The sequence below is a fragment of the Hylobates moloch genome, unplaced genomic scaffold (genome assembly GCF_009828535.3).
Source record: "Hylobates moloch isolate HMO894 unplaced genomic scaffold, HMol_V3 SCAFFOLD_13, whole genome shotgun sequence".
Lineage (NCBI taxonomy): Eukaryota > Metazoa > Chordata > Mammalia > Primates > Hylobatidae > Hylobates > Hylobates moloch.
The window spans coordinates 56,654,184-56,681,197 of NW_026652288.1; the positions used below are offsets into that span (position 1 = coordinate 56,654,184).

Consider the following 27,014-nt stretch of genomic DNA (forward strand, 5'->3'; position numbering starts at 1 on the left):
GACTGGGCAACATAGGGAGACACACCCTCTCTATCAAAAATTTAAAAATTAGCCAGACATAGTGGCACACCCCTGTAGTCCCAGCTACGTGGGAGGCTAAGGTGGGGGGACTACTTCAACCTGGGAGGTTGAGGCTGCAGTAAGCTATATCCACACCACTGCACTCCACCCTGGGCAACAGAGTGAAACCCTGTCTCAGAAAATAAATAAATAAATAATGCTAAAACGATTTATACCTACAACTTAAGAGACAAAATAGTCTGATAATATTTTTACAAACATAGTGTTCAAAATTATTGGAAAAGCAACGTCAGGTGTCAAATAGTAAGTCAAATTTGAAGAAACATTAATTGAAAACATTTAAATATCTATAATACTTCAGGTATTTTATTAGCTTCTGGGAATACCGAAGTGATAAGACAGTCTCTGCCCTGTAGGGCAGATAAGTGTCTAGACAATTATACTACAATATAGTTATTCTCCAGGAATAATTACATATACATACAGCCATGCAGCATTTAATGACAGGGATATGTTCTGAAAAATGCATCGTTAGGTGATTTCATTGTGGGAACATCACAGAATGTATTTATACAAACCTAGATGGTACAGCCTACTACATACCTAGGCTATATGGTACAGCCTATTTCTATGAAGCTACGGGTGTACAGGATGTTACTATACTGAATGTTGCAGGTAATTGTAACACCACGGTAAGTATTTGTATCTAAACATAACTAAACATAGAAAAAGTAGAGTAAAAATATAGTATCATTTTATGGGACTGTATATGTGGTCCCCCACTGACCAAAATGTCATTATGGAGTGCATGACTGACTCTACATACATAGAATCAATATGATACCAAGGGGTGGAGGGATGGTAATCCTAGAGGGCTTCTTTGAAAAGTACCATATAGTGGCTCACGCCTGTAATCACAGCATTTTGGGAGGCTGAGGCAGGCGGATCACGAGGTCAGGAGATGGAGACCATCCTGGCCAACATGGTGAAACCCTGTCTCTACTAAAAATACAAAAATTAACTGGGTATGGTGGTGCATGCCTGTAATCCCAGCTACTCAGGAGGCTGAGGCAGGAGAATCGCTTGAATCTGGGAGGTGGAGATTGCAGCGAGCCAAGATCGCGCTACTGCACTCCAGCCTGGTGACAGAGCAAGACTCCGTCAAGAAAGAAAAGAAAGAAAAGAAAAGAAAAGAGAAAGAGAGCGAGAGAAAGAAAGAAAAGTACCATATGATAAAAATAATTCAGTGCTGACACAGCACAGGATTGGGATAAGCAGCAGGAAATGAAGCTAGGAAGGTAGTTTAGGGATAGATTATTATTATGGCCTTGAACACTATCCTAAGGATCTCAGCCTTTATTCAGTAGCCACTAATAGGACTCAATTTTTTTTAAATATACAGGGACCAACATAATCAGATAGGTTTCAAAAAAGATAATGAAGATAATGTTAGTAGCACTCCAAATGAGAGACCAATTTGTCCAATAGTTCATGACAGAAGTGATATGGACTTCTGAACTGTAACTACATAAAAGGAAAAAGGATAGATTTAAGAGACAATCCAGAGAAAGGACATGAAGGATGACTACAAATTAGAATCAAAGCTGAGACAATGATGGTTTCTAGCTGAGGTTCCAGAAAGGAGTTTATGCCACATACAAAGTAAAGAATATACAGATGCCAGGTTTGGGAGGCAGAAATGGGTTTCAGAGATATACCTAGAAATCTACGAAAAAGGAGTCTTAGAGACGTCAAGGAAGGACAGTTTCAATTTAAAAAGGGCCAACAACATCAAATACTTCAGAGGTGACATCAAAAGATGAGTGAGATCGGGCCACTGAGTTAAACAACTAGTATACTAGTTATCAGGCCTCACACTGTAAAGGAAATAAAAAGAGTACCTGCTGAAGTCAAGTCATTGCATGTAGAAACCCAAGCCAATAAACTCTAGACCAGCAGTTCACAAACTTTTTGGTCTTAGGATCATTTACACTCTTAAAATTTAAGAGTTTTTGTTTTTTGTTTTTCTTAATGTGGGTCATATATCGATATTTACTATATTAGAAATAAAAACTGATAAAAATCTAAATACATTAGTTCATTTAAAAAATAAATACATCACATATTAAATGACATATTTTTATTTTAAAAACTTATTATTTTCCAAAACAAAGATATTTTGTATGAAGAGTGGCATTGTATATTTTGCAAACCTCTAACATCTGGTTAGTAGAAGACACCTGGATTGTCACATCTATCTCAGCATTCAATTTGTTGCAATACGTTGTTTTGGTCCAAAAATATTAAGAAAATCTGGACGCTCACAGATATACAGTTGAAAAGAGGTAAGTAGTTTAATAGCATTTTCAGATAACTATAGGTGTTATTCTTTGATACTACATAAAAACACAGTTGTTTCTCAAAGGTTAGTTGCAATGTGAAATCTGAAACCACATCAATGAAGTTTTCAGTGTTCCCTTAAAATCTGTTGGTATTTTGTACTTCAAATGGATTACCCATTACAGTTTTGTAAAATCATACATCGGTAACTAGGAACCATTTGTTTGCTGAGTTATGCATATCTTCCAAATGCTGACACATTTCATGGTGAAATATCAGAAATTATATTCATTGATACCACCACTAATCTTCTCAGAAAAGTCTTTATACACAGAAACTCTAAAGCTCATTGTTGCTATAGATTTTCAAAAATTCTAATTTTCACTTGAATGATTATCACTGGCAACATATAGTATCAAGTGTTTTCCTTGAAGTGATATATTTTTTGAATATATTCATTTTCAAGAAAATATATGCTAAATATCCAAGTCTGAATAACTATGGTATTTCAGGTAGTCTTTCATGTAAAAATGATGTTCTATGACAAAAAGACTAGCTCTGCTTGCAAGACAAACTACACACGTGCCTTCCCTTAACCACTATACTTTAGTATACAGTAGAAGTGCTTTATGTGTAGCTCCCATTTTGTCAGACAGAATATTTTAAAAAATATGAGATGTAATAAAATTAGTAAATTTTGCTGCTTCAAGTATATTCTTAATTCAAACTGACATTATTCTTACTGCATGCATGTACATGGTGGTGAATATTACAATGAAGATAGCAATTTGGTGCCACTTCTTTGATTCATGCTAAGGTGCTGGCAGTTTTACCCATCACTGCCTCTGCACCATCACAGTGAAAAAGGCAAATAACATCTTCAAATTATTATAAAAACAGTGTGAACCTCATAGAAAGCTTCAACTAAAAAGACCTCAGGGACTCTCAGTGTCCCTCAGACTACACTTTGAAAACCACTGATATCCAGACTATACAAACACTAATAATCACTTGTAAAATTTACCTATATACAATTAACCAGTGTGAGTCCTCTTACAGGACAAAAAACAAGTAAGAAATCTCCTAGAATAAGGAGTCTCTGAACAACTAAATGGTTGCTAGAAAGGCTCCTCAGATAGACAGGAGGCGGCTCAGGAACCATGCGTTTCTTTAAAAAGGACTTATATAGATGGTCCTCAATGTTTTTCTCCCATTCCTACAACAAAAGTCTAGGAGAATCAGTGCCAAACCTCCAATTTGAAGACATAAAGCAAGTATGACAAGAAAACAACGATGCTGAAAAGATTTCTACCAGATGATAGTTGGTTTAAGCTTCTTTCAGAATGTGGATTTTATAGCTTACTTTTAACAGAAGCTGAAATAACTCATTCTTTTTACCTAACCATAATACTGTGTTCAGTTACAAACAACATATATTTTTAATGAAGAAGTTCCACCTCTTCAGCCTACACATAAAGGAAAGATCTACTAACACTAAACCTCACATATAGAGCTTGGTACAGTTAAAGTGGTTCTGATTTGCAAAACCGTAAAATTTTAAAGAAACAAAAAAATCCATTTTGCTCACCACTGTATGTCTAGTATCTAACTCAGCCCTTAAATAAGATGCTCAATAAACATTTGCTGAATGCTGAATATTGAAATGGTTGATATGAAATGAGATACGAACCCAGGTTACCAAAATCATACTAGTATAACATCTAGCACTCTTTCTACTATGTGAAATCTTTTTCATAGCTCTCTAAAATAACACCTATGAGAAACCTAAAGGACTGTTATAATATCCTCTAAGAAAATGTAACATTACCTGTTACATTTGAAAGCCTGGTATGAACCATTTAGACCACAGTTTGAAACCCAAACCAATAATTCTATCATTTTCATTTCTAAATATTTGCTATCTGAATTAGGCAATATTAAGTAACTGTCCACTCCTAGATGAAGTACCAATAAGATACCAGTCTTAATTTAATCATCATACGTTGCTTATCACCCTCATACAGACTATCCTTAATATTTAATATTTCATTTTCCTTGATGATTCAGAATTTTTTTTTTGAGACAAGGTCTCACTCTGTTGCCCAGGCTGGAGTGCAGTGGTATGATCACAGCTCACTGCAACCTCGAACTCCGGGGCTCAAGGGATCCTCCCACTTCAGCCTCCTGAGTAGCTGGGACCACAGGCATGCACCACCACACCAAGCTAATTTTTTTTATTTTTAGTAGAAATGAGATCTCACTGTGTTGCCCAGGTTGGTCTCAAACTCCTGGCCTCAAGAAATCCTCCTGTCTCAGCCTCCCAAAGTGCTGGGCTTACAGGTGTGGGCCACTGGGCCAGCCAAGAATGATCCTTAATTTCCTAAAGTTTCTTGCATTTATATTTGGGACATTTCTTGCCTTATAAGAAACTTCAGATAGGCTGGGCACAGTGTCTCACTCCTGTAATCCCAGCACTTTGGGAAGCCGAGGCAGACAGATCACCAGAGGTCAGGAGTTTGACACCAGCCTGGCCAGCATAGTGAAACCCCATCTCTACTAAAAATACAAAAATTAGCCTGGCGTGCTGGTGGGCACCTGTAATCCCAGCTATCACAGAGGCTGAGGCATGAGAATTGCCTGAACCTGGGAAGCGGAGGCTGCAGTGAGCCGACGTCAAGCCACTGTACTCCAGCCTGGGCGACAGCACAAGACTCTGTCTCAAATTCTGCCTCAAAAAAAAAAAAAAAAAAGAAAAAAAGAAAAGAAAGAAAAGAAACTTCAGATATAAAGACTGTGCAGCACCTTGAAAATAATTTGTCACCGTGACATTTTGTTTCCTTTTCAAAAATTTCCTGTCAGTTTGACATTTACTACTGTTTCTCTCACAGAAGCACAATGTAAAAAATTTTGGAGTGAGGGGCTGAAAAATTACCTGTCGGGTATAACGTTCACTATTTGGGTAATGGGTACACTGGAAGCCCAATCCCACCACTCTGCAACATACTCAAGTAACAAACATGCACATGTACCCCAAAATCTAAAATAAAATTAAAACTTGAGGAACTGAAGCTACAACAAATCCTTTTATTTTGAAATACATGCCATGAATGTAACTTCGTTCTCTAGAAAGACATGACCTACCATGGATAGAGCCAAAGGAAATGGGCTTCTGTTGCATAAAGAATTTAAACTTAATATTATTTAAAGAAAAAAATTATATTGTCAATAAAGACTGTAAAGGGGCCAGAATGGTGGCTCATTCCTATAATTCCAGTTCTTTGGGAGGCCAAGGTGGGAGGATCACTTGAGCTCAGGAGTTTGAGACTAGCCTAGGCAACATAGAGATCCCCCATCTCTACAAAAATAAGAAAATTAGCCACACATGGTGGTGTGCATCTGTAGTTCCAGCTACTTGGGAGGCTGAGGTGGGAGGATCCCTTGAACCTGGGAGCTCGAGGCTGCAGTGAGCCTGGATGATGCCACTGCAACCCAGCCTGGGCAACAGAATGAGATCTTATCTCAAAAAAGAAAAAAGAAAAAAAAAGACTTTAAAGGTAGAACAAGGACTCAATCTTCTCTGCAGGTTTAAAAAGAAAAAAGTTTTTCAAATGTCTAGAATGGCTTAGACTTGGCCTAACATTCGGCAATGACGCAGAATCAGTTCAAAGGTCAGTCTGACCCAAAGGATTCAAATCCCATCTGTTGGTCACACAAACAAATCAGTAGCAAACTGCATCCTTCTGCTCTGCAGCTATCCAGTCTTGGCTTTAGGACTTGCCAACCTTACTCTGGAAATTATCCTGTTAATTAATAAGTCAATTATGGAGAATTATTCCTTCCAACTACTGAAACTTTTGCTTCTCAACAGCGTTCTGCAGTCCTTTAATCTTGTTTTTCTAACATTACCAGAGAGGAAAAATATTAACATTCTGTGATGCAATCAATATCTTCTCTATTAACAATACCCTGTTCCACACTGTTCTATACAAACATAGATTCTACCCTGAATTTCAGAAACCACTAGGAAAATAACAGGTAACAGAGAAATCAGAGCTCTTAGGTTTAACTTAGAGCCAAAATCAAAAGAGAAGAGACAATTCAGAGAGAGGAAGGAAGAAGCTGAGAGGGTCGTGGTGTAGAACACTTACTTTCAGGAACACAGTGTCCCTTAGATTTCTGGTGAGTTGCCCAGAGCCTCTTCAGTTTCAATCCAAATGACAATGCTTCTCTGAGTCCTCCTCAAGTAATGTTTCCACCACTAAAAATTGGATCTACAAGAGCTCAGATGTACCGGTAAAAAAAAAAAAAAGTCAGGGGCCCCCATGTGGGCCTCAAGCCTCTTTTAAACTAGGCCCACTTCTCTGTCCTGGGCCAACTCCCCTGTGTACTATATTCCTTCTTCTTCCAGGTGCCAGGTATTCGGCCTGTTTCTTCTCTTCTGAGCTGCCACCACCTACTCTATTTCTCAGGGTTCCTCTAACCCCAAGACTGGCTGTGGAGTAGGACACCAGCTTCCCCCCTTCCTTGCTGTCCCTGCAAATAAACATATAGGCTCTTCTAGTTTCAGTATTTTTCTAATGGCTACAAGAAAATAGAGAGGGAACAACAAAAAGCAATAATATATAGTACCAGAGATCAAGATTATAATTGTCTCCACTCTAATGTTCCTGCCTCCGAAAAACAAATTTTCTAAAAATTGCTTATTGAGCATTTTAAAAAGCACAAAGTACTAACACAGATATACAAATATACTCTAAACCAACTCCAACATTACACAGCCAAGAAGATACTCTGCTTTTCAAAATACTTAAATCACAAATCACGGGTCCAAAAATAGTAACCACAATCAGTTTAGCAAATACTTTTTTTCTTTTTGGAATGTTCTGTTATAATCCCTTAAATTTAGCATACGTTTGAAAGTTTGCTTTTTGAATATGAAAAATGTACAAAATATTCTATCCATTGTGGGAATATACAAAAAGCATATGATGATTTACAAAAAACAAGCATGTCAAAACCAGCGAGCTTCACTGAGAAATTTTTCAAATAAGTTATTGTCAACCATTCCTGTCTCTAAATTTTAAACTTAATAAAATTCTGTAAACAGTGTTTTTTAAAAAATCAAGATCTCATTTTTTAGAAATCTAACGTCTACTGAATATTTGTATATGTCAATATTATATATGCCTTCTTTTTTAAAGCAACAGTAAGACAGATCAGTATGCTTATTGTTATAGTTTAGTTTCTAATGGACTTTGTAATATCAAAATACATATATCTTCTCTAAATATTAAGTAATAAATCACAAGATTACATTTAATTCAAAGAGTACCTTCGTATACAAATCAAGGAGCTCGATAACTAAGTGCTGACAGATTAAGAATGCCACTGACTGAATTTCCTGGATGATTTTCTTTATCCACTTAATTCAAAGTCATTTTTTAAAAGACAGAGTTATTATACCGCAAGCTTGCAATAAATAAAGTCTGAAAATAGGCAGAGATCTTTTCATCTCATTTGTCTAAGAGACTGCCATTTAATCAAACTAAAGATATACAGGTACTTTCAGTAAAAATCTGTTCCTGTGACTGGGCTCATCTCCAACTACTTATTTATAAAATATTAGAGTGCTGGAATAAAAACACTAAATAAAACCTTGATCTGACCCTTCCAGAAGTACATACAGAAAAAGAAGTTTAATATATTGTGTATTCTGCAATCAGATACTTTTCTTTCTTTAGGAACGAAATTAAATTACATCCTTTGCTCCTAAAAAGGATTTTATGGGTTTTCCTTGACCCCTACACACTAACACAACAATGCAGCCAACATTTTTATACCCAGAGTGGGGAGAGGGGCATTACACCCAGCGATACGAATCAAATCGCAGTAGCTAATGCCTCCGTTAAATAATTTATTCTCTCTTGGCAGCAAAAAACGTTACAGCCTCTTCAATTACCCCTCACCGCAAACCATCGCCTGGGTTGCGATCAATGTGACCCAGTTCCTATCGCCACAGCCACCTCCGTCTCGCCTCCTCCCGCCGGGTCCGCGAGTGTCATGGGAGGGGGCGGCAGCCGCAAGGGCGTCCTCTGGTCGCCACCCCGCCGGCCGGCTGCGCGAGGGGCAGGCCCGGGACTCACCGGGTGGAGGTGCCCTTCCGCACATCGCACATCATGCACTTGAAGGCCTCGGCGCTGTTCCGGAAGGTGCAGACGCTACAGTCCCAGTAACCCTCATCCGAGGACGGCTTCGGCTGCCGCTTCGGCCTGCAGGACACAACCCGGACACGACGCGGCGCGGGGTCACCAGCAGGCCGCGCCCGGCGCCTGGGCCCCGCGGCCGCCCCTGCCCCGCCCCCCGCCCCAATTCCGCGACCCCCGCCCCACGGGCCCCCGGCGCGCCGCGCTCCGGCTCTGAGGGGGAAGGGAGTCAGGAAGAGGCAGGGCAGGAGCGCGGCCGCAGTCGCCGCCGCCACAGCCGCTCTGACACCCGGGCGGCCGCTCCGGTCGCCGCCGCCATCGCGGCTCCATTGTGGGGCGGCCAGCGCCGGCCCCCTCAAGCGGCAGCAGTCGCACACCAGCGGCGCTGCCCCCGTGCTCGCCCCGGTGCCCGGGCGGCTAGCGAGGCGGCCACCCGAAGCCGTGCACGAGGGCCCTGCCGCCCGCACAGTCCGGGCCCCGGGGCCCGGGCGCTGTTACCTGGTGGGGCTTTTCTTGTCTCCCATGGCTTGGCTATCAACGCACGCCGAGAGTCGCCGCCCCGACCGCTCTGTTTGTCAATAAGGAGGATAATAAGCCGGGCGGAAGCGGGCGGGGGAGGAGGGAGGGAGGGGGCGGGGAAGGCCGCACCGCCGCGCTCGGGAGCCGCCGCCGGATCCCACGCAGCCTCCAGCTGTCGGGGAAACTCCTGCCTGGGCGCACGTGACCCGCGCCAGCCAACCAGCAGCCGCGCCGGAGACTTCAAACGCGGCCAGCGCGGCCCAGCACCCGCGGCGAGTTCGCTGGCGGGCGGTGCGGGGGTGGCCGCGGTGGCCGTGGCTGCCTCGGGCGCGGACGCCGGCACCGCCTCTCCGCGCTGTTCCGCCGTTTCCCCCCCTCGGTACCCCCGGCTGCCGGGGACTGCCTCGCGCTCCAGAGCCCCTTTGAGGAGGAAAACGTCTGTCCCACCGACTGGCAGGGGATGCTCCGTCATCCCGTGCGAAGCCTGGTTCAAGGTAGGGCCGGCCGGCGTTCGAAGGCCTGTCCGGGTCTGGACAGAAGTGCCAGCCCGGGGTCTCCGGGTAGAACGACTTTCCTGGCCTCCGCCGTCCTTAGCTACTCAGCCCCCGCCTGCAGGATACCGGGGGGAAGGCGGGAACCAACACGCAGCGCCATTGCTACATGCCTTAAAGCACTGTCTGGTTTATGCACACAGATGCTCTAACAAGCAGGGATTGTCACCCCTAACTTAGAGGAATTGAAATCAAGACTCAAGAGAGGTTAGGTGACTTCCTCTAGGCTACATAATTAGAAAGTGACAAAGCCAAGAATCTAACTCTGTTTTAATTCCAAACGCGCCCTTTTGGCCTCTCAGGCCTCTGCAGTAGCTGCTTTTGAAAGAAACCCCTATATACTCATAAGTCCTTTTTAAATACAAGGAGTTTGCATGTCCCCTCAACGCTGTCTGCTAACAAAAGAACACCTTCCCAGGTCTCTACCTCAACATACTAAAGGTCCTCTTACTCCAGAGTCTAGCAACAGCCATCTAACTGGTCTCCGAAGCTCCACTTCCACCTCCCCAATCTATTCAGTAATCCACAACCAGATTAATAATAAGATGCTGTTAATACTATGCCACCACTCTGATCAAGAACCACTAACGACTTGCCCACACTCCTTAGCCTGGCATTCAAAGGCTTCACACATTTTCCCTACCTCTGCCTCCCTCTCCCATAAGGAAAGCTGCCTCCTGACAAAGAATGTAGATGAAATTCATTCCCTTACCAGAACCCCTTCCTTCATGCACATGGGTTACTTCTGCATAAAGTATATCCCTCTTTAACTGTGCTGTTTCTCTCCATCTTTCTAGGTTTACATCAAGTCCGAATTCATGTAAAATGATAATTTTATAGCTAAACTACATAGGAAATAATACAGTCAGAAGCCCAGGATTCTCAGCCTGCTTCTCCTGTTTCTTAGCTGATAGACTTTGGAAGTATTGCTTAATTTCTGTAATTCTCAACGTTTTCATATTCTGAATGGCATCTATATGAGATTGTTGTGCGATTAATAATAAAATAATATTTTTTGGCCGGGCGCGGTGGCTCACGCGTGTAATCCCAGCACTTTGGGAGGCCGAGGCGGCGGATCACCTGAGGTCAGGAGTTCACAAGACCAGCCTGGCCAACGTGGCGAAACCCCGCCTCTACTAAAAAATACAAAAATTAGCCAGGCGTGGTGGCGGGCGCCTGTAATCTTAGCTACTCGGGAGGCTGAGGTAAGAGAATCGCTTGAACCCGAGAGTCAGAGGTTGCTGTGAGCCGAGATCGTGCCACTGCACTCGAGCCTGGGCGACAGAGCGAGACTCCGCCTCTAAGTAAATAAATAAATAACATTTTTTTGAGCACTGCGTGCCAGGCACTTTGTAAATCCCTGTGCATAGATACATATTTTAAAGGACTCAAAGTACTATGCACATGGCCTCGTCAACTGCACATGCTCTTCGATTTAGAAAGGGGATACTTCCCGATAAATCCATCTTAAATAGAAAATATCGTAAACTGAAAATGCATTTCGTGCACCGATAAACCCATCGTAAAGTAGAAAAATCGTGAGTCGAGCCATTGTAAATCCATAGTCTAGCCCTTCATTTTAAAGACAAGGCAATTAGGGCCCAGGTTAAATGGTTTTTCTTTAATGAATAGGCCAGGGTTACAGCTCAGGTATCCTATTGGTCTTTCACCGCGTCTTCTTTCTGATTAACCAAATCACTCCATTTACATAGCAGTCTCTCAACTCGTTGTACCATCTGTACTTTTTGCAAATGTAGCTTCTCCTGATTCAGACCCAAATTTGGAAACCAGGAACCATGAGGAGTATGATTGAGGCACGTATACAAGAGAACCAGATTTAAGGCCTAGTCTTTAACCTCTCAGTAATGCAGTGGGTAAACTCAGCTAAGTCACTTTCTTTTTTTCATATGTAAAATAAAGGAGTTAAAACTATTATCACAACTAAGGTCCCTTACAAGTCTAAGGCATTGTGGTGTTTTTAAATGCCTCAACTGGATGGATCCTCAAAGAGACTGACAAGAACTGCTCTACTTGCAAAAGTGATGGCAACAATGTATTTTTAAATGAAAAGAAAACTAAATCAAGCACTCTAAAAATCCCCCATGCTGCAAATCACCATTTCACTAGATTGTAACCTCCCTCACTAAAAAGCAAGCCGCACCTCTAAATCATGAACAAAAAGCACAAGAACTTTTGTTGTCTTTGTTGCTGCATCTCCAGCCCCTAGAACAGTGTGACACATAGTGGGCACTCAATAAATATTCTGAGAATAAATACATCCACTTATAGTCAGGTTAGCGCGCGCCTGTATTCCCAGCTACTTGGGAGGCTGAGGCAGGAAGATAACTTGGGCCCTGGAGTTTGAGACCAGCCTGAGCAACATAGCAAGACCCTGTTTCTAAAGTAAATAATCAATACATTCACTTGTGTTACAATTGTTGAATGAGATTTTTTCTTTCATATTGGGATTTACAAATTGTTAGGCATATTGCATGCAGTGGATGGTCAATAAATGCCAGAATTAACATTTATCCTTCAAAATGAACTTTACAACTCCGCACATCCTTGTCGATGAACCAGGAACCTAGTTTTTGTGGAGCACAGAATCATATGCCCTTGCACTGTACCAACTGCCTCCCATTTGTGGGTGTTTCTCTTAAACAAAATCTCTGCCCCACTAGGCTTACGTGGAGACAGTAGTACAGGAGGCACTCCTCCCATTTCACCACAAAAAGTCACACCTTTCCTAAAGTGTTTACTAGCTGTAAGAGTGGCTGTTGTGGAGAAAACAGATCTTTTTATTACTAAAGTCGCCCAGGTTCTTACCCAGTCAGGTGTCTTTTCAATACATTAACAGAGTTCAGTACTTTAGAAATGTTAATTCATTAGGGTCACTTGTAAAGTGACGAACACTAACGATCGTTTTAACAATTTAACAAGTGTTGAAGTTTTCTGATGATTTACTTTTTTTGTTGTTTGTTTTTATTTTTGTTTGCTTGTTTTTTGTTTTTGTGTGTGTGAGAGAGACAGTCTCACTCTATTGCCCGGGCTGTAGTACAGTGGTGCGATCATAGGTCACTACAGCCTTGAACTCCTGGGCTCCAGCGATTCTCCTGCCTCAGACTCCCAAAGTGCTGGGATTCCAGGCGTGAGCCACTGTGCCTGGCCTTACCTTAATGTTTAAAAGGTAAATGAGGGCAGACCAGTGGCTCATGCCTGTAATCCCAATACTTTGGGAGGCCGAGGTGGGCAGATATCTTGAGCTCAGGAGTTCAACACCAGCCTGGGCCATATGGGGAAACCCTGTCTCTGCAAAAAAAATACAAAAATTAGTCGGGTGTGGTGGCATGCACCTGTAGTCCCAGCTACTTGGGAGGCTGAGGTGGGAGGATCACTTGAATCCAGGAAGCAGAGGTTGCAGTGAGCCAAGATCACACCACTGCACTCTATCCTGGGTGACAGAATGAGGCTCTGTCTCAAAAAAAAAAAAAAAAGTAAAGCAATCTTTACTTTCCCCAGTTACTGAGGAAACTGAGAGCTGAGGCAGGAAGGATCAGTTGAACCCAGGAGCTGTGGGCTGTAGTGTGCTGTACTATTCGGGTGTCTGCACTAAGTTCGCCATCAATATGGTAACTTCCGAAGAGTGAGGGGCCACCAGGTTGCCTAAGGAGGGGTGAAGTGGCCCAAGTCAGAAACTGAGCAGGTGAAAACTCCCGTGCAGTGCTGGGCACAGTGGCTTACACCTGATCTCCCAGCACTTTGGGAGGCTGAGGCAGGCTGATCACCTGAGGTCAGGAGTTCAAGACTAGCCTGGCCAACATGGCGAAACCCCATCTCTACTAAAAAATACAAAAATTAGCCAGGCGTGGTGGCACGCGCCTATAATCCCAGCTACTCGGGAGGCTGAGGCAGGGAGAATTGCTTGAACCTGGGAGGCAGAGGTTGCAGTGAGCTGAGATTGCGCCACTGCACTCTAGCCTGAATGACAGAGTGTGACTCCGTCTCAAAAACAAAAAACTCCCATGCTGATCAGCTATAGGATCATGCCTGTGAATAGACACTGCACTCAGCCTAGGCGACATGGTGGGGACTATGTCTCTGTAAAACAAATAAAGTAATCCCCAGGCCATTGATATAATAATATCCGTTTCCATTCCAATATGCTTCTTAGGAGAGACTGGAGTAGGTACTGAAATTGTGCATGTGATCCTGTTTACAGGTGAACGGTAACCTGTTCTTTCTGGAGACGAATAAAAAGATTGAGAGTCTGTCATAGATCAAGAGACTGACAGTGTGGGCCAGGTGCAGTGGTTCACACCTATAATCCCAGCACTTTCAGAGGCCAAGGCAGGCGGGTTTCTTGAGCTCAGGAGTTCAAGACCAGCCTGGGCAACATAGCAAAACTTCATTTCTACTAAAAATAACAAAAATAGCCTGGTGTGGTGGTGCACGTCTGTAGTCCCAGCTACTTGGGAGGCTAAGGTGGGAGGATCATTTGAGCCCGGAAGGTCGAGGCTGCAGTGAGCTATGATAGTGCCACCGCACTGCAGCCTGGGCAACAGAGTGAGACCCTGTCTCAAAAAATTAAAAAAAGGAGACTGACAGCAGGATCTCAGAGACCCTAGATCATCTGGTTAGTCTTGAGTTTATTAGCCAAATATAATAACAACAATAAAAACTATGTATTGATGTTGTATATAGTTATTAGGCAACAGGAGCTAATACCTGAAATGAGAAGTACCATCTTGTTTATTAACTGGAATTTGAGAGAAAATGGGGTACCTAAGGGAGAAATGAGCTATAAACCTTCCCTGAGAGCAGGAACTCAAAGTATAATAGTAAGCTACAGTGGTAAAACCATCACATTTTGAAAGATGGATTTTGTGGTTTTTGTTTGGTTGACTGGTATCTAATTTTGTTAGTTATAAAAGTTATATGTCACCACTTGTACATCATTCGTTTTTTAGGGTGCCATAACAAAGTACTGCAGACTGGGTGGTATAAACAACAGAAATTTATTTGCTCACAGTTCTGAAAGTTAGAAGTCTGCGGTCAGGATGTCAGCAGGGGGCCAGGCGCAGTGGTTCACACCTGTAATCCCAGCACTTTGGGAGGCTAAGGCAGGCGGATCATGAGGTCAGGAGATCGAGACCATCCTGGCTAACACGATGAAACCTTGTCTCTACTAAAAATACAAAAAAAGTAGGTGGGTGTGGTGGCAGGCGCCTGTAGTCCCAGCTATTCGGGAGGCTGAGGCAGGAGAATGGCGTGAACATAGGAGGCGGAACTTGCAGTGAGCTGAGATCACACCACTGCACTCCAGCCTGGGTGACAGAGCAAGACTCCATCAAAAAAAAAAAAAAAAAACATGTCAGCAGGGTGATTTCTTCTGAGGCCTCACTCCTTGGCTTGCAGATGACCTGCTCTGTCTCGAGTGGTCTTCTCTCTGTGTGTGTCTGTGTCCTAACCTTCCCTTCTTATAAGGATACTAGTTATTGGATTAGGGCTATCCTAATGACCACATTTTAATTTAATCACATCTTTAAAGACTCTTTAAAGACTCCAAATACAGTCACATTCTAAGATACTGGGGGTTAGGACATTAACATACGAATTTGGGGGGAGGGAAAGACACAGTTCAGCCCATAATACTGGTGTCAAGTTCAGCAAATATATATATATGTAAATTACCATATCCAGTGCCTTGTTATAACACTCCTGGTACAGGTTCACAATCCTTATCCGAAACCCTTAAAGCTGGATATGTTTTGTAAGTAAGGCATTTGGGAATTTTCAAAAGGCAGTTGACACAAATACTACATAATGACCTAACACTCTGAGTGGGTTCCGAGATAGTGCCTCTTAATCAAACACACTAATATTTCTGAAAAACATAAATATTCTTACTAAGTGGGAAAATTAATGTCTATAAATCATCTCACATCAGCTCTACTCAGGTTTTGCTGCTAAATGATAAAACATCAGGTAAAATATAAAGCTTTCAGGCCAGACGAGGTGGCTCACGCCTGTAATTCCCAGCACTTTGGGAGGCCGAGGCGGGCGGATCACGAGGTCAGGAGATGGAGACCATCCTGGCTAACACAGTGAAACCCCCTTTCTACTAAAAATACAAAAAAAATTAGCCGGGCGTGGTGGTGAGCACCTGTAGTCCCAGCTACTCGGGAGGCTGAGGCAGGAGAATGGCATCAACCCGGGAGGTGGGGCTTGCAGTGAGTCGAGATTGCACCACTGCACTCCAGCCTGGGCAACAGAGTGAGACTCCATCTCAAAAAAAAAAAAGCTTTCAATTTTCAGTGCTTCTTGGATTATGGGCTTGTGGACAAAGGATTATGGATCTGTAAGAGTTTGAGTAAGAATTAAGATTACAAAGATTAAGATTGAAACTATCCACATTATTTGACCCAGTAATTCTACTTTGAGGAATATATCCTAAGGATACAACCTGAAATGCATGAAAAGTTTTTCCACAGAAATAGCCATGAAATTATTTTAATATACATTGAAAACAACCTGCATGGTCATCTGAAGAGAAATAAAGTATGATCTAACCAAAGAACTGGATTTTAAGAAGTCATTAAAAACAATGTTGATGAATAATTTGTAACAAGAGGCAATGCTTATGTTGTAACGTCAAGTGAAAAAGGCAGAATCTAAAATTGAATAAGTATATAAAAAGCATAGAAAACAGATTATTAGGAGACATACCTAAATGTTAATGGTGGCTTGTCAGTCTTTCAATTTCTTTTTTCTTTTTCTTTTTTTTTTTTTATAAGACAGAGTTTTGCTCTTGTCGCCCGGGCTGGAGTGCAATGGTGTGATCTCAGTTCACTGCAACCTCCGCCTCTGGGTTCGAGCAATTCTCCTGCCTCAGCCTCCCAAGGAGCTGGGATTACAGGCGCCTGCCACCAGGCCCGGTTAATTTTTTGTATTTTTAATAGAGACAGGGTTTCACCATGTTGGTCAGGCTGGTCTTGAACTCCTGACCTCAGGTGATCCACCCACCTCGGCGTCCCAAAGTGCTGGGATTACAGGCATGAGCCACTGCGCCTAGCTTTTTTTTTTTTTTTAATTGAGACAGGGTCTTGCTCTGTCACCCAGCCTGGAGTGCAGTGGTGCAATCATGCCTCACTGCAGCCTTAACTTCCCAGGCTCCACCAATCCTCCCACCTCAGCCTCCCACGTAGCTGGGACCACAGGTGCACGCCACCACTCCCGGCTAATTTTTGTATTTTTGGTAAAGACAGGGTTTCACCATGTTTCCCAGGCTGGTCTCAAACTCCTAAGCCCAAGTGATCCACTCACCTCAGCCTCCCAAAGTGCTAGGATTTAGATGCATGAGCCACTATGCCTGGCCCAGTCTCTCAATTTCATTTCAGCACAGTATTGTCTGTTTTTTACCGTTTGCCTCTAGCCTTTTGTTCCTTCCTTGCTTTTCACCTCTCTCCCCCTATATTGTACCCTTCCCCCCATTTTTACTGCCCCTTTCTAATAGCTCTCTATGTTATCTCATGGTCTCACCTTAACACATGGTGCCACCAACCAGTGCTCCATTCCTCCTGCATTTCCTCTTTACTCCAAACCAGCCCAGCACTAGATTCAAAGTAGCCTCTCCTGTCTACACATTGACTCTCATCCCCCTTTCCCAAATCCAGAAAGTAGTGTGATGGGAATGTAAGATTGATTAATGAAGGACAACCTTGAACAGGGAACTGGGAGACATTGTTTCAAGACTTTACCCCACACCTCTGAAAAGGGAGCACTGTGGCCCACTGGTGCTGGTGTCTCTGACAAGGTCTTATTCAGCTGGTTCTGCAAATACAGGGAAAACTGTAAAGTGGATTCTGCTTCTGCCAAAGAAAGGAACTGCTGCTGCTGGAGTGTTGCTTGGAGGAGCAGGGAGAGGACTGGACGCCAACAAGAAGCAAACAGAAGAAAAGCAAGTCCCGGCCAGGTGCAGTGGCTCACGCTTGTAATCCCAGCACTTTGGAAGGCCAAGGAGGGTGGATCACCTGAGGTCAGGAGTTCAAGACCAGTCTGGCCAACATGGTGAAACCCTGTCTCTACTAAAATACAGAAATTAGCCAGGCATGATGGCAGGTGCCTGTAATCCCAGCTACTCAGGAGGCTGAGATAGGAGAATCTCTTGAACCCGGGAGACAGTGGTTGCAGTGAGCCGAGATCACACCACTGCACTGCACTCCAGCCTGGAAAGCTGAGCGAGACTCCATCTCAAAAAAAAAAAAAAAAAAAAAAAAAAAGGAAGTCCCTTCTTTCTCCAGCTGTTCAGCCTCCTGCTGGTACCCCTTTGCTGAGCAAGAGAACAAAGTGGAAATGGGGCCCCAGAGTATAGCGGAGTACTAGCTCCCATCACAAAGCCGAGTGTAGCATGGAGGATAGGGTGGGGCTGAGAGATGATGACCTCTTTGACCACTCAGCATTACACAAACTTTTCTATACGTATTTAAACTTCTATATGTAGAAATGAGACATTTCTACCATTCCCCTAGATGCAACTATCCCATATACAAAGACATTCTCATCCTCCCCTAAAATGAGGAGACACTGCCCCAGCAGTCATTATATCCACTGTGGCAGGCAATCACACCGTCCGTCTCCACACTATTTTAATAACTCCTTAAATTCACTCACAGTCTTAGCTGGTTTTCTGTTACTGAAATACTAAATGTTATAGGTTAGCCTCCAACAAAACTTGTATTAAGTAATAAAAGGAAAAAGAGGAAGAATAAAATAGTTCACACAAATGCACACACATACATGCACACACATAAGCAATGAAGAAAATGTATGTAGCTGCTACATCCTCCTTTCTGTAACTAGTCATGGGACCACAGTTGTTAGTTATAACTGTGACCCACTAACCATTCCCTATTACTTCTTACTTCAGTCAAGCCCTTAGCAACACTGAGTTCTTTACCTGATGAGGTGACCCAAACCTTCATTCCTGAAGTGTCTAAATGCTCAGTAGTCCTGACTTGGTTTGGTTACTGAAGTCTCCATTAACTTTTACTATTGGACATTGAAGTACTAAGAGGTACTCTGAAGAATACCCTAGGCTGAAGACATAGTGATTTTTTTCCCTTCAGCTTTTATTTTCAGTTCCAGGGTACATGTGCAGGATGTGCAGGTTTGCTACGTAAGTAGATGTGTGCCATGGTGGGTTCCTGCTCAGATCACCTTGGTATTAAGTCCAGCATCTATTTGTTATTGTTCCTGATGCCCTCCTGCCCAGTAATCCCCACTCCAACAGGCCCCAGTGTGTGTTGTTCCCCTCCCTGTGTCCATGTGTTATTATCGTTCCGCTCCCACTTATAAGTGAGAACATATGTGTTTGGTTTTCTGTTCCAGCATTAGTTTGCTGACGATAACGGCTTCTAGAGCCAACCATGTCCCTGCAAAGGATGTGATCTCGTTCCTTTTTATGGCACATAGTATTCCATGGTGTATATGTACCACATATTCTTTCTCTAGTCTATCATTGATGGACATTTGGTTTAATTCCGTGTCTTTGCTATTGTGAATAGTGCTGCCATGGACATAAGCGTGCATGTATCTTTATAATATAATGATTTATATGCCTTTGGGTATATACCCAGTAATGGGATGGCTGGGTCAAATGATATTTCTGCCTCTAGATCTTTGAGGAATTGCCACACTGTCTTCTGCAATGGTTAAACTAATTTACACTCCCAACAACAGTGTAAAAGCATTCCTTCTTCTCCACAACCTCACCAGCATCTGTTCTTTCTGGACTTTTTAATAATTGCCATTCTGAATGGCATGAGATGGTATCTCATTGTGGGTTTGATTTGCATTTCTCTGACATAGTCATTTTTATCCTTGCAGCATATCAGTAACCCAATTTTGCCTTGAATCTGGTTCAGTCTCCCCATCCAATAAAGCAATGTCCTTATTTATCTTTAGTTTGATGGCATGAGGAGTACTAAATATCCAAGTGGCAGTTTCATCGTCCATTTCAATTGTTGTGGCCTTTCGTGAAAGCATTTCTACTCTGGGAATCAAGACCTTAAGGTTAGTAAAGTGCAATGCTATGGGGATGGAAAGCAAAATTTCTGCAAGTGGGCATAATAGTGAGAAAATCCACTCCCATTTCCATCTCTCTCTTTTTTATGTATGTACTTTAAGTTCTGGGATACATGTGCATAACATGCAGGTTTGTTACATAGGTATACATGGGCCATGTTGGTTTGCTGCACCCATCAACTCGTCATTTACATTAGGTATTTCTCCTAATGCTATCCCTCCCCCAGCCCCCCACCCCCCTACAGGCCCTGGTGTGTGATGTTCCCCTCCCTGTGTCCATGTGTTCTCATTGTTCAACTTCCACTTATGAGTGAGAACATGCTGTGTTTGGTTTTTCTGTCTTTGTGATAGTTTGCTGAGAATGATGGTTTCCAGTTTCATCCATGTCCCTGCAAAGAACATGAACTCATCCTTTTTTATGGCTGCATAGTATTCCACGGTGTATATGTGCCACATTTTCTTAATCCAGTCTGTCATTGATGGACATTTGGGTTGGTTCCAAGTCTTTGCTATTCTGAATAGTGCTGCAATAAACATACGTGTGCATGTGTCTTTATAGTAGCATTTATAATCCTTTGGGTATATACCCAGTAATGGGATGGCTGGGTCAAATGGTATTTCTAGTTCTAGATCCTTGAGGAATCACCACACTATCCTCCATGATATCTCTGATGATCAGTTATGATGAGCATTTTTTCATATGTCTGTTGGCTGCATAAATGTTTTCTTTTGAGAAGTGTCTTTTCATATCCTTTGCCCACTTTTTGATGGGGTTGCTTGTTTTTTTCTTGTAAATTTGTTTAAGTTCTTTGTAGATTCTGGATATTAGCCCTTTGTCAGATGAGTAGATTGCAAAAACTTTCTCCCATTCTGTAGGTTGCCTGTTCACTCTGATGATAGTTTCTTTTGCTGTGCAGAAGCTCTTTAGTTTAATTAGATCCCATTTGTCTATTTTGGCTTTTTTTTTGCCATTGCTTTTGGTGTTTTTAAGTCATGAAGTCCTTGCCCATGCCTATGCCCTGAATGGTATTGCCTAGGTTTTCTTCTAGGGTTTTTGTGGTTTTAGGTCTTACATTTAAGTCTTTAATCCATCTTGAGTTAATTTTTGTATAAGGTGTAAGGAAGGGATCCAGTTTCAGCTTTCTACATATGGCTAGCCAGTTTTCCCAGCACCATTTATTAAATAGGGAATCGATTCCCCAGTGTTTGTTTTTGTCAGGTTTGTCAAAGATCAGATGATTATAGATGTGTGGTGTTATTTCTGAGGACTCTGTTCTGTTCTATTGGTCTATATATCTGTTTTGGTACCAGTACCATGCTGTTTTGGTTACTGTAGCCTTGTAGTATAGTTTGAAGTCAGGTAGCATGATGCCTCTAGCTTTTTTCGTTTTGCTTAGGATTGTCTTGGCTATGTGGGCTCTTTTTTTGGTTCCATATGAACTTTAAAGTAGTTTTTTCCAATTCTGTGAAGAAAGCCATTGGTAGCTTAATGGGGATGGCATTGAATCTATAAATTACCTTGGGCAGTATGGCCATTTTCATGATATTGATTCTTCCTAACCATGAGCATGGAATGTTCTTCCATTTGTTTGTGTCCTCTTTTATTTCATTGAGCAGTGGTTTGTAGTTCTCCTTAAAGAGGTCCTTCACATCCCTTGTAATTCCTAGGTATTTTATTCTCTTTGCAGTAATTGTGAATGGGAGTTCACTCATGATTTGGCTCTCTGTTTGTCTGTTATTGGTGTATAGGAATGCTTGTGATTTTTGCACATTGAGTTTGTATCCTGAGACTTTGCTGAAGTTGCTTATCAGCTTAAGGAGATTTTGGGCTGAGATGATGGGGTTTTCTAAATATACAATCATGTCGTCTGCAAACAGAGACAATTTGACTTCCTCTTTTCCTAATTGAATACCCTTTATTTATTTCCCTGGCCACATCTTCCAACAGTATGTTGAAAAGGAGTGGTGAGAAAGGGCATACTTGTCTTGTGCTGGTTTTCTAAGGGAATGCTTTCAGTTTTTGCCCATTCAGTATGATATTGGCTGTGGGTCTGTCATAAATAGTTCTTATTATTTTGAGATACGTTCCATCAATACCTGGTTTATTGAGAGTTTTTAGCATGAAGGGCTGTTGAATTTTGTCAAAGGACTTTTCTGCATCTATTGAGATAATCATTTGGTTTTTGTCGTTGGTTCTGTTTAAGTGATGGATTTTGTTTATTGACTTGCGTATGTTGAACCAGCCTTGCATCCCAGGGATGAAGCCGACTTGATCATGGTGGATAAGCTTTTTGATGTGCTGCTGGATTTGGTTTGCCAATATTTTATTGAGGATTTTCACATCGATGTTCATCAGGGATATTGGCCTAAAATTCTCTTTTTTTGTTGTGTCTCTGCCAGGCTTTGGTATCAGGATGATGCTGGCCTCATAAAATGAGTTAGGGAGGATTCCCTCTTTTTCTGTTGATTGTAATAGTTTCAGAAGGAATGGTACCAGCTCCTCTTTGTACCTCTGGTAGAATTCAGCTGTGAATCTGTCTTGTCCTGGACTTTTTTTGGTTGGTAGGCTATTAAATATTGCCTCAATTTCAGAACCTGTTATTGGTCTACTCAGAGATCCAACTTCTTCCTGGTTTAGTCTTGGGAGGGTGTATGTGTCCAGGAATTTATCCATTCCTTCTAGATTTTCTAGTTTATTTGCAGAGTTTTTAATAGTATTCTCTGATGGTAGTGTATTTCTGGGGGATCGGTGGTGATATCCCCTTTATCATTTTTATTGCATCTATTTGATTCTTCTCTCGTTTCTTCTTTATTAGTCTTACTAGCGGTCTATTTTGTTGATTTTAAAAAAAACAGCTCCTGGATTCATTGATTTTTTGAAGGTTTTTTTGTGTCTCTATCTCTTTCAGTTCTGCTCTGATCTTAGTTATTTCTTGCCTTCTGCTAGCTTTTGAATGTGTTTGCTCTTGCTTCTCTAGTTCTTTTAATTGTGATGTTAGGGTGTTGATTTTATATCTTTCCTGCTTCCTCTTGTGGGCATTTAGTGCTATACATTTCCCTCTACACATTGCTTTAAATGTGTCCCAGAGATTCTAGTACATTGTGTCTTTGTTCTCATTGGTTTCAAATAACTTTTTTATTTCTTCCTTCATTTAGTTATTCACCCAGTAGTCATTCAGGAGCAGATTGTTCAGTTTCCATGTAGTTGTGTGGTTTTGAGTGAGTTTCTTAATCCTGAGTTCTAATTTGATTGCACTGTGGTCTGAGAGACAGTTTGTTGTGATATCTGTTCTATTGCATTTGCTGAGGAGTGTTTTACTTCCAGTTATGTGGTCAATTTTAAAATAAGTGCAACGTGGTGCTGAGAAGAATGTATATTCTTTTGATTTGGGGTGGAGAGTTCTGTAGATGTCTATTAGGTCTGCTTGGTCCAGAGCTGAGTTCAAGTCCTGGACATCCTTGTTAACCTTCTGTCTCATTGATCTGTCTAATATTGACAGTGGGATGTTAAAGTCTCCCATTATTATTGTGTGGGGGTCTAAGTCTCTTTGTAGGTCTCTAAAGACTTGCTTTATGAATCTGGGTGCTCCTGTATTGTGTGCATATATATTTAGGATAGTTAGCTCTTCTTGTTGAATTGATCCCTTTACCATTATGTAATGGCCTTCTTTGTCTCTTTTGATCTTTGTTAGTTTATCAGAAACTAGGATTGCAACCCCTGCTTTTTTTTGCTTACCATTTGCTTGGTAGATCTTCCTCCATCCCTTTATTTTGAGCCTACGTGTGTCTTTGCATGTGAGATGGGTCTCCTGAATACAGCACACCAATGGGTCTTGACTCTTTATCCAATTTGCCAGTCTGTGTCTTTTAATTTGGGCATTTAGCTCATTTACATTTAAGGTTATATTGTTATGTGTGAATTTGATCCTGTCATTATGATGTTAGCTGGTTATTTTGCCCATTGATTGATGCAGTTTCTTCATAGCATCGATGGTCTTTACAATTTGACATGTTTTTGCAGTGGCTGGTACTGGTTGTTCCTTTCCATGTTTTGTGCTTCCTTCAGGAGTTCTTGTAAGGCAGGCCAGGTGGTGACAAAATCTCTCAGCATTTGCTTGTCTGTAAAGGATTTTATTTCTCCTTCAGCTTAGTTTGGCTGGATGTGAAATTCTGGGTTGAAAATTCTTTTCTTCAAGAATGTTGAATGTTGGCCCCCACTCTCTTCTGGCTTGTAGGGTTTCTGCTGAGAGATCCGCTGTTAGTCTGATGGGCTTCCCTTTGTGGGTAGCCTGACCTTTCTCTCTGGCTGCCCTTAACATTTTTTCCTTCATTTCAACCTTGGTGAATCTGACAATTATGTGTCTTGGGGTTCCTCTTCTCGATAAGTATCTTTGTGGTGTTCTCTCTGTTTCCTGAATTTCAGTGTTGGCCTGCCTTGCTAGGTTGGGGAAGTTCTGGATAATATCCTGAAGTGTGTTTTCCAACTTGGTTCCATTTTCCGCGTCACCTTCAGGAACACCAATCAAACGTAGATTTCGTCTTTTCACATAGTCCCATATTTCTTGGAGGCTTTGTTCATTTCTTTTCACTCTTTTTTCTCTAATCTTGTCATCTTGCTTTTTTTCATTAATTTGATCTTCAATCACTGATACTGTTTCTTCCACTTCATCAAATCGGCTATTAAAACTTGTGCAATGTGTCACAAAGTTCTTATGCTGTGGTTTTCAGCTCCATCAGGTCATTTAAGATCTTCTCTACACAGTTTATTCTAGTTAGCCATTCGTCTAACCTTTTTTCAAGGTTTTTAGCTTCCTTGTAATGGGTTAGAACATACTCCTTTAGCTCAGAGACATTTGTTATTACCGACCTTCTGATGCCTACTTCTGTCAATTCATCAAACTCATGCTCCATCCAGTTTTGTTCCTTACTGGCGAGGAGCTGCGATCCTTTGGAGAAGAGGTGTGCTGGTTTTGGGAATTTTCAGCTTTTCTGCTCTGGTTTATCCCCATCTTTGTGGTTTTATCTACCTTTGGTCTTTGATGTTGGTGACCTACAGAAGGGGTTTTGGTGTGGATGTGCTTTTTTTTGATGTTGATGCTATGCCTTTCTGTTAGTTTTCCTTCTAACAGTCAGGCCCCTCAGCTGCAGGTCTGTTGGAGTTTGCCGGAAGTCCACTCCAGACCCTGTTTGCCTGGGTATCACCAGTGGAGGCTGCAGAATAGCAAATATTGCTGCCTGACCCTTCCTCTGGAAGATTTGTCCCAGAGGGGCACTCACCTGTATGAGGTGTCTGTTGGCCCCTACTGGGAGGTGTCTCCCAGTCAGGCTACATGGGGGTCAGGGACCCACTTGAGGAGGCAGTCTGTCCGTTCTCAGAGGTTGAACGCCATGCTGGGAGAACCACTGCTCTCTTCAGAGCTGTCAGACAGGGACGTTTAGGTCTGCTGCCTTTTGTTCTGATATGCCCTGCCCACAGAGGTGGAATCTACAGCAAGGCAGTAGGCCTTGCTGAGCTGTGGTGGGCTCCACCCAGTTCGAGCTTCCAGGCCTCTTTGTTTACACTCAGTTGGAAATGCAGAAATCACCCATCTCTGCGTGGATCTTGCTGGGAGCTGCAGACCAGAGCTGTTCCCATTTGGCCATCTTGGAACTTATCCTCTTTTTTTTTTTTTTTTTGAGATGGCGTCTTTCTCTGTCATCCAGACTGGAGCACAGTGGCACAATCACAGCTCACTGAAACCTCTGGCTCCTGGGTTCAAGCGATTCTCCTGCCTCAGCCTCCTGAGTAGCTGGGATTACAAGCATGCACCACCACACGTGGCTAGCTTTTGTATTTTTAGTAGAGACGGGGTTTCACCATGTTGCCCAGGCTGGTCTCAAACTCCTGACCTCAAGTGATTCACCCACCTCGGCCTCCCAAAGTGCTGGGATTACAGGCATGAGCCACCATGCCCGGCCCCATTTCCATCTCTTGATTCCTGTATTTATTCTGGCTGTGGGAAAGACAGCACCACATATTGGTCTCTGATTCAAAACACACACTGCATCTTGTAAGATAGCATGGCTTTCTTTCAGGACATTGTCTTTAAACCAACTGAGTCTTCAGTAAGCCATTACACTTTTCTACTAGGCCAGATATTTCTGGGTGAAGGAATACATGGTATGACCTGTAAATTTTATGGGCATAATCCCATCGTTGTATTTCTTTTGCTGTGAAATAATCACAAGCACTGTTGTGCAGAATACAATTAAAATGAATAAGGCATTTTATGAGTCCATGAATAGTGGTGCAAGCATTATGGGCAGGGAAGGCAAGTCCATATCCAGAATATGTGTCCATTCCAGTGAAAAGATCTCTGTCTGCTTCCATGAGGGAAACAGTCCAATATAATCAACCGACCACCAGGTGGCTGGCTGACTTGTCTCTCCAAGGAAGGGTGCCAAATTAGAGACCCAGTGTTGGTTTGTGCTGTTGGCCAGTTAGTATTGTTAGCAGTAGCAATGTAGCTGGGCTACAGGGCCAGCCTTTGTGAGAACATCATATTGCTGAGCCCATGCAGAGCCTCTATTCTGGACAACATGACCAGTTTGCACATGGGTCCATTGAGAAATCACTAGGGTGGCTGGTTAAAGTGGCTGACTGACATCAAGAGAATGAGTCATTTTGTTCACCTGATCATTAAAAGTTTCCTCATCAGATGGTGCCCTTTGGTGAGTATCTACATGGGACACAAATATATTCACATGGAGTGTTTCAACCATCCTGAAAGGTCCATCCACATACCTCTTCCTTAGATCCTCTTGTATCAATCTTCCAATCTTGTCCTCTCTGAGTCCTTGATCATCCAGCCCAAATGTTAGCAACTGCCCGTGAATCAGTGCTGATCCATACTTCTGACCATGTTTCAGTCCAGATAAGGTGGACAACCAAACATGTTGCTCTAATTTATGCTCAGTAGGAGAATTGCCCTCTACTACTGCCCTTCAAGGCCACCTCTCATTGGGACTGTAATGATGTAACCATCTACCTCTGGTTGGTAACAGCATATCGTGTAGAACCATTTGCCTACCAGGCCTGGGATTTTCCCCCCTCAATCAATCAGTTGTAAGAAGCTCCTTATAAAGTAACAGATATGAGTTGAGAGAGGAACAGTCGCTGTTGAAGGACTCTTCATGGAATTACCTATTTCCCATTTCTGCATAAGTCTGATATATGCCATTTCCACTTGATGACAGATTGCTTCCATGTGTACCCAACCTTATGGCTTGGTGGTTCAGATAGCACCCATTTCATAAA

The 27,014-nt window shown here is 42.4% G+C and overlaps 2 protein-coding genes across 18 annotated transcripts in view; one reads left to right on the plus strand and one right to left on the minus strand.

Moving 5' to 3' along the window:
- Positions 1-9,262, minus strand: part of YAF2 (YY1 associated factor 2) — a 78,314-nt gene extending 69,052 nt beyond the window's left edge. For 4 of the 6 annotated variants that reach the window (XM_032173724.2, XM_032173725.2, XM_032173721.2 and 1 more), the window contains exons 1-2: positions 9,063-9,262; positions 8,505-8,630 (exon numbers count right to left, since the gene is read on the minus strand). In XM_032173724.2, coding sequence (XP_032029615.1) covers positions 8,505-8,630; positions 9,063-9,088 — 152 coding nt within the window. In that variant the 5' untranslated portion in view covers positions 9,089-9,262. Of the gene's footprint in view, positions 1-6,509; positions 6,895-8,504; positions 8,631-9,062 lie in introns of all 6 variants that reach the window. The other 2 variants (XR_009209344.1, XR_009209345.1) reach the window with 1 other exon arrangement.
- Positions 9,263-9,362: 100 nt separating this feature from the next.
- The window catches only part of PPHLN1 (periphilin 1), a 213,014-nt gene continuing 195,362 nt past the window's right edge, over positions 9,363-27,014 (plus strand). For 11 of the 12 annotated variants that reach the window (XM_058426506.1, XM_058426508.1, XM_058426507.1 and 8 more), the window contains exon 1: positions 9,363-9,577. In XM_058426506.1, coding sequence (XP_058282489.1) covers positions 9,544-9,577 — 34 coding nt within the window. In that variant the 5' untranslated portion in view covers positions 9,363-9,543. The remainder of the gene's footprint in view (positions 9,578-27,014) is intronic. The other variant, XM_058426509.1, reaches the window with a different exon arrangement.